We start from the raw sequence: 14,253 nt of genomic DNA on the forward strand, positions 1-14,253 counted from the left end.
ATATACCAATTTATTAATGTAGAAACACTTGAGTGACGAAGGAATGATAGAAAAATATATAAAAAGAGGTAATTATATTGAATTGTTGAAAATTAAATTACATTATACAAATATATACAAATAATTTACTTGTAAGTCAAGTAACTAATCATAACAAACTAACTTCCAAACCAATAAATTACAACATTGACTTAAGAGGTATATTTTATAGAATTTTATAAATTTTAATAATTATTTTATTCTTTTTATAAATTATGAGAACAAAACTAGAGTTGATGTAATGTATCTTGCGTGGTCCTTCCGTATCCGAGTACTGTAACGTTACCTTGCTACCAAGTTTCCTTTTATGCCACATCACGCTTTCACGCACTCTCTTTCGTTCATTCGGTAAAAATAAAAAACTGGGGGCAAAAAGACATATTCTGTCGGAAATTTCTGGAAAAGCTAGCTACGCCTCTGACTCCAACACTTGTACTAATTTCTAAATATTGCAGACAACTGAAACATGAAATTAAAATAAATAAATAACAAAGGCAGGTTGATCTTGAGAAGAGTCCATGAGGATCCATTGAAATCAATATGTGAAACAAACAAGACAGTACTAATAATGATTTGATTAACATGGATTTTGAGAAGAATCGGCAAAGAGTTTAGGATCGAGTTTAGCTCTACAAACAGGACACAGAGGATGTTTCGAAAGCCACGTGTCAGCACATTCCAAATGGAAAGCGTGGTTACAACCTGGAATCACACGTGCTGATTGTTCCTCGCTTATGTCGTCGAGACAGACGGCGCATTCAGGACCAGCGACGAGATCTTTACCGGTGATAGTAGGTAGCTTTTGGAGTTCAGAAGGGGAAAGACCGGTATTGGTGACCGGTTTGATAATGATTCCGGTAGTGGAGTGAGTAGTGGCGTACCAGAGAAGACATATGTAGACTAGGAAGATGGCGGCCATGCCGAGACACGGCAAGAATAGCGCCAGAAGAACTGCATCCAACATAGAATCCAGTTTGTGTGTTTGTTGTTGATTGTTAATGTGTTTGTGTTTGGTGGAGAAGGTGTGGATGAAGAGATTGTATGGAGACAAAGAGCATATTGGGGAATCAGAATGAAAGAATTTTGTTGTTGATAAAGTGTGAGGTGCAAGAAGGTTTGAAAATAGAAAGGAATGATGATAATTAGAGTAGGATGATGATGAGTATTAGTAATTGAGAGTATGGGAAATGAGAAGTGAGGGGGTAATGATAGGAATGGGTGGAAATTTGTGTAGTTATCCGTGTGCGCTGCCTATTGCTTTTCGCGATACCTCTTACAAATATAATTTAAACAAACAAGCATTGGCCAAACGCAATGTGAAAACAAATCGATGCTTAATTATAATTTTTATTTTCTACTTTTATTTTATTTATTTTAAATGTAAACAATTTAAATTTACTTTCAAATTTTTGCAATAAAAATGAATTAATGATTTATAAATTGTTCTAGGTGGTTTGCAAATTTCAAAGATGAAAGATTCAGTGTAAGCGGTAGAAGTGATATAATAGGTAGAGTTTCTCTCTTCTGAAAATACAGACAATTTCATCCAAGAAAATTTTGTTGGTCGGTTAGATCAATCTGACGACTGATCGTGATACACGTTTCACTTCATGTTATTAGTTGATAATCATTTCTTCTATTTAAGAAGGAAAGCGTGTCATTTCTCATGTATTCGAATTCATTCTCATTCACACATAACTTTTCACTCTTTTACTGAATTGGATGTTGGAGGGCTAATTTTGCAGGTCATCCCCTTCTCCACTGCATCAGAACTTCAAGATCATCGGAGTAAGCTTTGCCTCCTTGTTTACTGATCAATTATGGTTCCACAATGGAACATTCGTGTTGTTTGTGGGAAGCGAAATCTAATTCCAACTCATTTCCAAGTTTATATCTCCTCCATTCAAAATACATATCTCCATTTCCTTGTCACCTTTCTCGAATCTCAACTTCCTCTCAGTCAAATCCATCAATTATGGTGGCATATAAAACCACTTTCCCCGATGTTCAAAGCCATTTGCAATGCCACCACTGATGAAGCTGCCAAAGATCTATCGCCTCTTCCTCAAAGAGTAGATGATCTCGTATTGATAACATCTTTATTCGCCCTTTAACAACAAGATTATATTCAACCCAGGGCAAGTATTTCGGCCTTTTCTGTTCCCCGAATTTGCACAATGATTTCACCAAGAAGAGCATTCACATAGGCCTTTGCCACTACCTGTGATACCTGGACAAGAAATACTTCCCCATGTTCAGCAATTACAGGCTAACCTCAGCATGCATGAAGCAAATAATATGTTGAATAATGTTTAATACTTGGTGCAACAACATAATTCATAGGCCCTATTAGAAAGGTTATTCATAATTGAAGAAAGCCTAAAACATGTTAACCCGAAGAACAGAACGAAGCAATAAATTGCCTCCCAAAGAAATCAAGTCGTTTTTCCAGAATCGACCTACATTAGAGCAAGGAAATGTTCCAATATCACCAGGTCATCTCCACCATCGAAGGCACCATACACCGTGAAGAGATGTTCCAAGATCACCAGGTTGCTGCCAACAAGTTTGATAGGATTATAACATACTTGAAGGGTATAGAAGTTAAGATTGATGAATAACATCAAGCACTCAATTTTTTGCTTTAATTAACAGAGTCATATCAAAACTAGTTCATAAATTATGCTTGTAGGTGATACTCTAACCATGGACGAGACTAGAACATTACTTTGAGTGGATTATCGTTTAAAGGTTGCTATAATTGGGATGTATAGCAGTAGAAGAGAACATAGGTAATAAGCTCAAGGGTTTGTTGCTACTAGAGAGAGGACTAATGAAAGACGACAAAGAATGGGAAGGAAGTCTATATCTAAATCTAGAGCTCCTGTAGAAAGAACTTGCTTTAAATATAATTAGCTTGGTAAGTTTAAAGAAAGTTGTCCAAATAAAAGGGTATTATTTAATAAATAGTACAAAAACTACAATAACTCTAAAGGAAAACAATAAGATTTGTCAAAGGCGATTTATGTCTCGAATGATGAGAATGTTTCTTTGTCTCAAAGAAAGACCATGATACTTCTGGTAAGTGGATGCTTGATTCAGTAGCCTCACACTATATGAGCATAAATATGAAGTGATTTACTACCTACAAAAATACAAATGATGTAAATGTTTTAATGGGAAACAACCGTGCTTGTAAAATTATGAGGTCTAATACAATAAGAATCAAGAAGCATGATGAAACAATGAGAACTCTAATGAATGTGAGACACATTCTGAATTTGTAGAAAAAACTTTATTTCTCTTGGTGTTTTAGAGGAAAATGTTTACAAAATAGCTATGGAAAACTAAAATTTAAAATTTGTATGTGGTTTGTTGGTTGTGATGAAGGGAATGAGTCAAATACACCTTTATCCTCATGTAGGTGAAACTGTCACAGGAGATTTGGAAGTTAGAATCAACAAAAGTAAGGCTCAAACATAACTCACTAGGCTATGACACATCTGATTGGAGATACGTTAGAAAATTGTCTATCATTTCTTAGTGAATTTTTTTTGTTAAAAAACATGAAGAAACCAATATTTGAGACCATTCTGGGCAAGAGCCTCGTTGAAGTGTCTTACGTTATGACCATTATGGAGCGCTCCCTGATGACTTTTTGAAGTGTACCGATAATGTTGCAGTAATAAAAAGATCAAATCCACAATGAATACTATTTAACAAGACAATATTGTGAAATGCGTAGAAATTACTAAATTGGGGGGGAGGGGGTCGAGTTTAATTACGAAAATAAAATAAAGTGTTTTGACAATAATACAGAAGTAGTCACGTTGTGTATATAATCCCTTATTTTTTTATTGTTGATGTTCGATGTATTACATGAATTAGATTGTAACTATAATTCCACAATAAATTAACAAAAACTATATACCCAATCCCTTGGTGTATAACTCATTAATCTATACTCAGAGATTTTGATCCCTAGTTCACCAGCATAAGCAAGATTGGGCAATGCAATAGAACGTTAATTCCTAAGCCATTACTCGAGGTCTCCTATCCCTATTCAATCGGCGTAAGCACAAAAATTGTCATAGATCTAACACATAGGCTAATGGTCAGTATTTCCTATGTGCCCAAATTCAGATTAAAAGAGTAGCTCACATAAAAAGCATTAAGAACAATGTGAAATTGAATAGAATTATAACTCAAAGTATTCATGCAATATCAAATCAAACATGTGTCCCAATATTATTAAAGTAAGTTTATCACACACATCCAAACCTAAAGAGAATTAGCTACTCATAATGCAAATTACAATACCAAATACAAATAAGAAGGTTGAATGAGAAATCCCTTGAAGAATTGACCTCCAATGGCATCAAATGCTCTCCAAATATACCTTTTGGTGCTGAAAATCCTTACTTCATAAGTAAAATTTCAGAACCTTCAAAAAAGTATCAAACTTCCCCTTTTAAAGCTTTCAGAAAGGATCAGAATGCGACAGAAAAGCCCAAAAAACGTACTCACCGCGCGCGCGTTATTGTCCATCACGCACATGATTCTTGCACATGCTACATCGCGCGTGCAATAATTTTCATCATGCATGTGATTATTCTGGAAGTTAGTTATTCCTTTTAGATTCATTTTGCAAAAAAACCTGTCTCAAAACGAGTTACGGTTCTCCAGATATGATCAATTTACTAGACATATATCAAGATGTAAATTGTGCTGAGAAATGCTCGTTTCTTCATGATTTCTCTGCTTTGCTCTATTTCTTAGACTAATTCATTTTCTCCATGCTTATTCATGTTTACCTCATCTTTAACTTGAAATTTCATCGAATTCAAATACTCATAAAAATCATGTAATGACAAACTGTCATCACAACCCCAAATTTAATTTGTTGTTTGTCCTCAAGTAACTCGTCTGCAACTGCACATTTAAAATGAAAAATGAATGGAAATAATAACGAATGAACATCACCAATTATGTTATTTGATCATCATCCCAGTTCTTGACTTTAATCGAGAAATATTAGAAAACTTCTTCCAACACAACAAGTACTCAACCTGTCTCTCAAGTCACTATTTTTTCACTCGAATTGACAGGGTAATCACACAATCAATGTACAAAAGTATTTTTACCATAAGTTTATAAAATTTATAATAAAATAAATCAAAGTCATATAAACACACGCTTTTGGAGGTCTTTTAAGGTTGTAACGTGACTTATGTCAAGGTAGGATAATTTGGGATAGTAGGCTTAAACCTTTGGATTTAGGTACCTAGTTTTCCTTATTTTATCATATTCCTTTTTCATATCAACTCTTGCTTAATTACTTTGGGGTCCCGCCGCGAAAAATATTTGAGCGCACCACACGCTCGAAGATACAATAAAGTTTCCACCGAACTTTATTTATTCCCGAAGGAAAGGAAAAATATCGATAAAACCCAACGGGAAGAGAAAAAGGGTAAGGAAGTCGGTTATACAAGGGTAAGGTATTAACACATCTCACATCCATTGTACTCAACAGGAACCATTTTGATTTTTCTTTGCTCGAATGGGTGTTATCTAGTGGTTACTTGCAAAATGCAAAAGGTAAAAAAAGGTTTAATAATTAGTGTGTTCGCCAAGGATTCGAACCATTGTGCCTATGCATACTCATAGTGCAATAAGGAAATCAGAGCTCCGTAGTTTGTGGTAGAAAATAGGATGTATTGGTTGATTTTAGGGAAAAATTATAATCGTATCCTAAAAGTGTATAGACGTTAGCTGAATTAATCATAGTTCGGATGCTCCAAGCTTTCAGTCTGACTGCTAAGGAACGCATTATAAAAGTTATTTTCTGAAAAGAAAGAAAATTATTTTGAAAAGGTTTAAGTGATAAAATAAAATAAAGAGTTGATTGAATTGCATTAAAAGAAAGATAATAGTAGAAATAGAAAGTGTTGTGAAGTGAAAAGTATTATGAAAGTTTGTTGACATTATTGTTTGGACCATGGTGTGTTGTTTGAGACCATAAGGTAGGTGTATCTAAATCAAAGACCTATAAAGGGGGTTTCTAGAGCATGAAGCTCCACAAGGAAATATATGAAAGTTGTCAGAGCATGAGGTTCCATAGGGCAATGCATGAGAGTTTCCAGAGCATGAGGCTCCACAGGGCAATGCATGGAAGTTTGCTAGTTTTCACACGTTAACTTCATCTTACCCATCCCCTATCCCTTATACATCATCCCAACTCTCATTATAACATTCAAATACATCATATAACATCACCAAACAACAACAACACTTCAAATACATATCCTACTATGATTAGTACATCGATTACTCACTGATTAAACAATTATTCCATCCATTTTATCATGAATTAACTCAATCATGTTCATACTCTGAAACACCCAATTTCAACACAAATTCATCAATTAATCAATTAACTCATGAACATAAAGCATCATGACATCAAACACAAATTTTCCATTAATTCATGGCATAAAAACATAATCACAATCATCATTTATCATATTAACATCAAAAAAATAGAGAAAAGAGAACCCTATTGGAGGTTAAGGGAAACCTCTCTACCCTTTCATGATTAATGCATTCTTAGATGAGTAATCTCCCCTACCTTGTAAATTCAACAAAAGCACAAGCAAGCAAGCTCATATGGTCTTCTCTCCAAAAGCCCTAACTCTCTCTTTCCAAAAGCTCTTACTCTCCTCTTTTCTTTTCACGTACTGAGAAATGCTCTAAAAACCCATCTCTCTTCTATTTCTCTTAATATATATTATAACCTAATTAAATTTCTCTAATTCAATTATGGCTAAACTAAAACATAAGCTCTCTCCACTAACTCACTATTTTCTTATAATTACACTTTTTTTACCCAATCTCTTGCTGACCTTCCAATTTTCAATTAATTAATTAATTAAATTCCACTAAAATCTAATTAATTAACACAATTTTCTGAAGCCGCCACTAACCGGTCAAACCGTCCAAAATCACACAAAATAATATTTAAATTAATTAATTAAATAAATCAAGAAATAAATAAACGACTAATTTATACAAGGTGTTACAGTGTGTGTAAGGGTGTGCGCATGTGTATGTGTGCGTGTGTGCGTGTGTGTATGTGTGTGATTTTCCTTAATACTTCCAAACTCTTTCGTTACTTTTATAGAACTCAGGTCACTCAAACAGACAAATAGACATGAACTGGAGAGCTTTCATACTTTATCTAAGGCTTCAAGATTCTTTGTTGGATTATTTTGATCATATATGCACTTTACTCTTGAGCCTCTTTCTGTAGATGAGGTATGTGATGTTTCTCTGGCTATGTCACCATCATCAGAGAGTTGAAATCTATTGCCACCGAATTTAATCATCTTTGTCATTAAAACTTCAGATGGATCATTTGCGGGAACTTTAACTTTATACATATAAACACATAGATCCATACAAAATATTTGATTGATTAATTCTAAATTATTAATCAATTATCCAGTGTAAAAATCACTTCTAGAGGTTTAACTAAACTAGTAACCAATTAGGTACTCGCGTTTAGTGTTTTCTGGTGATTTTATAAAATGAGATAGGCTTCAAAAATACTTGAGTGTGCGTGTGTGTACGAATTGCCTTAGTATCTTAGGGATACTCTTATAATTTTATAATATATGATTACTCAAACACATAACTAGGGAAGCTTTCACATTTTCTCTCTTTCACAACCTTGATGTTTAAAGATCCCTTGCTTGTTTCATCATTATTTTAACTATCTTCATTAGGGGATTGACTTCTAAGTAACTAGGCTTGATATAACTTCTTTAATAGACACCATCATCAGAGGTTGCTTGACTATAAATTCTCAGGGACTCCATCGAACGTTGTTTTTCATTAGGTGTTTTCATTATCAAAACCACCAAGAACATCTGATGATAACAGTTCTTGGAAGCACATAGTTTCATGACAATATCCTTTGTTTTCACCTTCCCTTAACTCAGAAAAACACCTTAGAGTCACTTGGAATTCTCCTTCAACACAAACACAATTTTAAGGGTGATGTACTCCTTGACTTGGACTTGCTTGCTTGACACTACAACTAGAGATCCTCTGAACGATTGTGGGTCTTTTAGATCCAATTATATCCTATTGAAAGACGTTAATCAAGCTTCCAAGATATATCAAAACTCGTTTTATTTACCAGTCTGACAGTTGAACCTTTATGGTGTTGATTGTATGGAAGATCAAAATTGTACTCCTTTTGACTCTTTATCTTTCTTGGACACGGGGACTATAGATTGGTCCCTCCCATGAGGGAGAGATCTTCCTCTAATTCGTTGAGAATTTCATGAAGATACTTTCTCAAATGACCTTATTGGATAAAAGGCTATATTTCCCTCATCAGCTTGTGGATGTCGTCAATATGATGGCTCTTGACCATGTGGTATTTTCACCACTTGTTAGGTTTGTTTCACCTCTTGAGGAAGGGACCTGGGAGTTCAAGCTAGAACAAAAATGAATTTAGTTAAGGAATGAAATGAAGAACCAGCTGAATCCCTAGGGCATACATTGATAAGGAGCTACATTGGGAAGGAATATTTGTTCGTGTGTTGGTAGAGCTCCCTTAAGATGGGTGAATAAGACTCATGGAGCTAGAAGACAAAATAAGGTACAATAGTACATCCTCAAAGGAACACTCTATACAAAAAGGACAACGCCGCCTACACCTCCTGCCACAGTAGATTATCATGATACACTTTGTCCCCCATTACTATCCTTGTACGCGATTTCTTGTAGACGAAGCTGAAGGAAGGAAGGAAGGGAATAATCTAATTTGATATTTGGGCTTTATGTGATCCTACAAAGGCCCATGATCCAAGACAAGAGAGATAGAAACCCTAGTTTAAGGCCTATAAATAGACAATATTGAAGCTTGCTCGAAGAGTTCAACATCTTAGAGAGAAAAACACAGTGAATATTATTGTAAGAAAGAGTGGAGAGAAAAGATAACTTCTTCTTCTTCTTCTCAACTTTTCTAATGCTAATCGCTGAAGCCTGGCGCGGTTGGAGTCATCAGTTGTTGTTTATCTACCACAAGGAAGCTTCACATTACTCTTAGGTTATTATTTCTTTTTCATCTTTTGTTTAAGATTGTTTCCTTTCAGAACCATCTTTGTATGTTGTACTCAACTCATCATGAGATAAACCTTTTGTTTGTTGAGCAATGAGAAGTTAATATGAAGTTGGTGTTATGTTGAAATGGTGTGTTGTTTATTGCCTTGTTTTATTATGTGGTAACATGTTTAAATCTATTTCTTTGAATGATCAACTTAGAGAAAGATAAAAGCTTGTTGTTGTGAGAGATCCAACAACAAGTGAATTTTAGAATAAAAGTAGTTGCACAAGTAGGATAGAAATATTCATTCATTTAGTTTTCTTAGAGATAAGAAACTACAACTATAAAGGAATTTCAGGAGACAAACAAACGTAGGGTTATAAGTGAGACTTAGAGATATGGTCCCTTGCCCTTGTATTCATGCTTTTGATGTTGTAGAAATACACTCCTAGATCACTCACTAACTTTTTCTAGAACGACACTTTACAACATATACACATAATTGCTTCAGGCATATTAATGGATCACAACTCAACATGCACTCTCTTGATATATTCACAACAGTTTCTTTGCAATATTAATTTACTGATTTGAGAAACACTAAACTTGTGACAACCTGTTATTCTCTTTACTTTTGCTCATGCTTAATTTCTAAAGATAGTTTCTTATAATATCAACCTAAGTTACTTCCACTCCCTGTGGGTACGATATTCCTACTTTTTTTTTATCACTTTATACTTATAACAAACATGTATACTTGCATATAACATGTTTTCAAGCAACACACATAGATCTCGATTTTTGGAACTCGCTTCCGCATAAACCCTAGCTGGAATTGTCGCTCATTTTGTTTTTTCTTTTACTGCAGATTCCTGTTACTTTTTTCCATAACCTTTTTTGAATCATCACTATTTATCGATCAATTATTTTTTTACTACATCTTTCACTCTCGTTTATCCAATGGAATAAGTTGTTAATTAAGGTACACAAGTGCCTCCTTCACCACCTTTACTACCTCCACCACCTCCAAAATATCCACCTACCATGTTCAATTTTAAGGATTTTATCATTTAAAAGGGTTATTCACTCAATGGAAAAAAATTATATCCAATGATCTCAATTGATTTGTCAGACATTGAAAATATGTGATATGATTGACCATTTTGAAGGAAATCTTCCTTCAGTCATTTCTCCTTATTTTTATTTTTAGAATAAAGATTATTATTATTACTAGGATTTGGAACTTTATCTCTCTAGAAACTAGCAAAAATTGCATGTTCCTCCCTCCCACACGAGTAATTTAGGATCATCTTTGTCGCAGTTATTCCATGAAACATGACGGTTGCTTGTTATAACTTAAAAAGGAAAATCTACAAAACCAAATAGGGAGGTATTTCGATCGATGACTAATGAGCATCCTCATGATGTGTTAGTACTAGTACCCGACAAAGGAAAACAATGACCAACATCATCCTCATTCAAGAATGGTCGTGATAAATACTACTATAAGCACTACAAACAGACCAAACATACAAAGGACATGTGTTTCAAACTACATAGAAAGGAGAAAGTTCTTAGCCAAGGAGGAGGCTCTCGATATATGCATTAGAATCAGACACATTTAGTTGCACATACCCCCGATGATACTGAAAGATTCGCTAAGTGAGCACAAACCTTTCCTCTTTCATTCAGAAGGACGTAGAACATTTGAAATCTCTTCTCAACCCCATTAGTAAGCCTTCTAGAATTGGATCACTAGAAAATTTTGTGCTCTCAATCTTTTACTATTGGTGATATTATACTTAATAATACAAGGGTTCTTGACTCTAGGGCTACTAACCGTATGACTTTTGATTCATCATTACTTTCATGTACCTTTAAGTATTCCTTATATAATCGTTTCTAAAAAGATCTCATGCTCGTGTTGTTGGCACTTTAAATATTGAATTGCAAACTTCATTCAAGCTATAATTTACGCTCCGTGTTCCCATATTTTCCATCAATTTTATTTTCATCCATAAACTTGCGATCAAAATTGAAAAGTAACATTTCTTCTCATTATATTTTCCAGGACTTTACCATAAGGGAGACTATTGGAATTGCTAAAGAAAAGGACGAGTTATACTACTAATGTATTAGATGGTAAAAAGATGTTGTCCTCTTGTCTCCTATCCGAGTCTTCCTCTTCTATCTCACAAATTTGACTTCAACATAAGCGCCTTGAACCTCCTCCATTTTTTTAAATAATTAAGTATATATTTTCATATTTGTTTTTTCAATTATATGTTGAGTCTTTTAAATTTAAAGTTTGTAGGTTAGCAAAAACACAATTGTGTTTATTTTCATTCTAATTCTAATAAAAGTTCTCATTTAATAGTATTTATTCTCAGTCTCTTAAATTTTTGATGCAAAATTATTTATCTCGTTTATTGTACTCGAGTAACTTAGTTTTTTTTTTATGAATGCTAAATTAGGTACAAACACAATTTAAAAAAAGTATAAAAAAAAGTTTGATTAGACAATAATAAAGAATATATCAACCATGTTTTATTTCCAACTTCCTTTACAAACATGGTATTATCCATTTAAATGTGATTTTAGTTTGTATGAATTTTAAATCATTATAGCAAAATAGTGTATTTATAATTAAATGAATTTTTATTTGTAAAATGATGTGTTCATAATTAAATTGATTTTATATACAAAATTGTATGCTCATTATTAAATACATATAATGTTAAAAATTATATATAAATGCTAAATTATCAAACGAAATAATTATAGTTTAATAAATATATATTTTAAAAATTAAAATTAAAAATTAAAAATCCATGTGGAAAGCAACGTGATTTTTTTAGAATTTAAAAAAAAAACATGTGATATATCATTGTTACTAAATTTGATGACTAGATTTGCCGATGGATCAAAAATATAGAAGGGGATAAAAAAAGTCGGATTAATTAACAAGAACATACAATCTAACCCAGGTTTAAGTTAGATTTGATTTTTTAAAAATCTAATTGGTTAAAAGAATTGAATTATTTGTCATATAAAAATATTTAATCAGATCGACTTATTTAAATAAATATAACAAATTTATTATTATATTTTATTTTACACTTTAAATTAAAATTAAAAAAAATAAAATTTATTTATTTTGAAGAGCTTAGAAAAATAATATTGAAAAAAAAATATGAACAATATCATAACTTATTTTCATAAGTATTCAAAAGCAAATAGTCTTTTAAAAAAATTCAAATAAATCAATACAAACAAATATTTAATTTCATTAATATTTTAATTTGTTAATCTATTTAAACATTATTAAATTACTTATTTACAAATGATTAAATAAAATATATTTTTAGGTAGATTAATAGATGAATCAAACCATTGAAAATTTCAGATTTCAGAATTCAAAATAATTTTTTAATAGATTACAAACAAAAATTAGCTTTGAATTTTTTAATAGTTGAAATTTATATTTGACAAGCCTAACTCCATTCAATATATTCTAACCCTAATCATGTTAAATACTAAGACAACTCAATCTTAAAATCTATCATGTCATGTAACTTACTTGCCTTTACAAGATTCACAAATTAAAAATAATAATAATAATGATGGTGCTTAGCATAAACCATAAAGTACATACCGACCGTAGGCAGATACTTGTATGCGTTAGTTGTTATTGAACATCAATTCTTGTTGCAAGTTGCAACACTAATGAATACAATTGGTAATTCGTTTACTTTATTTTCCATTCGTTCTGTAATTCCTTGGAAACCAATTAAATAATAAGATTTTAAACTATAGCAATGTAATAAACCACATGTATTTTGGCATGTGATGGCAATTTACAACCTCTTTAGTCTTGATTTTGCACTAACATTAGGGAGTTTAGATCCCCTCTATTTCTCAATATCAAAGAAAAAGTAAAAGGATAGGAAACTCTAATAAATTTAGTCTGGTGGCAAACAGATTCGTATTAAATTAGGAGATTCTGAGTTCACTCTATTACTGTCTTTGAAGAGAGATAAATATAAACCCTTTTGTTCCATACCTATAGTTAAAGCATCATCTCCTCCCCCTAAAGTTTTATCATCATAAAAAAGAGAAGCAACCTTTACCCGATTTTTTTTGATTTGACGCTCAGTATTTCGCATAATCAATCTGATTTGATACAATATACTATCTTAGTGCATGAATTGCAGAAATAATGTCAACAAAAACAACAATTAGAAGAAAGAAAAACTTGCCAGTTTACTAACTTTCTCCTGACATTTATAAAAGTGTTGTGATACAAATAATAGGCACTAATTCGGTAGCATGTAACGAAAATATAGCCATCCCAACTTGCAGGTGAAAATAGTTGCAACAAATCCATAAACAATGACTTCAAATTTTGTATTTTTGCATGTTTCTGTACTCTCAAAATCTCTCACATTGAGCAAACAAAACTTATAGAACAAAGAATACATACACTATATCAGCTGATACAGTGCAGTCCTGTTCAAATTTGATCCACTGGATCCTCATGACATGATGAGACACAAAAGCAAAAACTTTATTTTCCAACACTTCTCCATAAAGCAATCAATCTGCGAACCCAATAGAGCAGAATTTCATATATTTGCACAAGGGACAAAAATACTTGCAAGCACTTGAAGACCAATTTCACTAATATTATTATTATCTGAGTTTTTGAACTTGGTTTGGATCATTTCCTGTTGTCCTTATCACATTCTTTCTTGTCTAATCTAGAGGAAGCTCCAGCATTACTCCATCGTTGTCAAAACTCCTTGAAAACCACCAGGAAAAGTAACTTAATTTTAAAGCAAAATCTTTAAGCATAAAAAGGAAGAGAAATAGACAAAAACTAAATGATAGAGTTTAATTAGGGTAAAGAAAAGAACAGAATAGTGTACCGTTGGAATTGGACGATGCAAACACGGTGAAATGCCTAAAAGCAGTTGGAACCTGCAGAACAAAGTTGGCTATGTTTTCTTCTTCCATGTACCAATTTCCCCCTCATGTAGTTCAATTTATAGACGATATTATTAAGAATGAGAATTATGTGATAGACTATCATAGGTATG

At 32.7% G+C, this 14,253-nt stretch overlaps 1 protein-coding gene across 1 annotated transcript; it reads right to left on the reverse strand.

Annotated features, from left to right (window-relative positions):
* Positions 1–544: 544 nt before the first annotated feature.
* Positions 545–1,325, reverse strand: LOC127098688 (E3 ubiquitin-protein ligase ATL23). Its single transcript, XM_051037348.1, has one exon. The coding sequence runs from the start codon at positions 1,001–1,003 to the stop codon at positions 617–619; it is 387 nt and encodes a 128-aa protein (XP_050893305.1). The 5' UTR covers positions 1,004–1,325; the 3' UTR covers positions 545–616.
* Positions 1,326–14,253: the final 12,928 nt, after the last annotated feature.

Source organism: Lathyrus oleraceus, chromosome 6 (assembly GCF_024323335.1).
Source record: "Lathyrus oleraceus cultivar Zhongwan6 chromosome 6, CAAS_Psat_ZW6_1.0, whole genome shotgun sequence".
In the NCBI taxonomy this organism is placed as follows: Eukaryota; Viridiplantae; Streptophyta; class Magnoliopsida; order Fabales; family Fabaceae; genus Lathyrus; species Lathyrus oleraceus.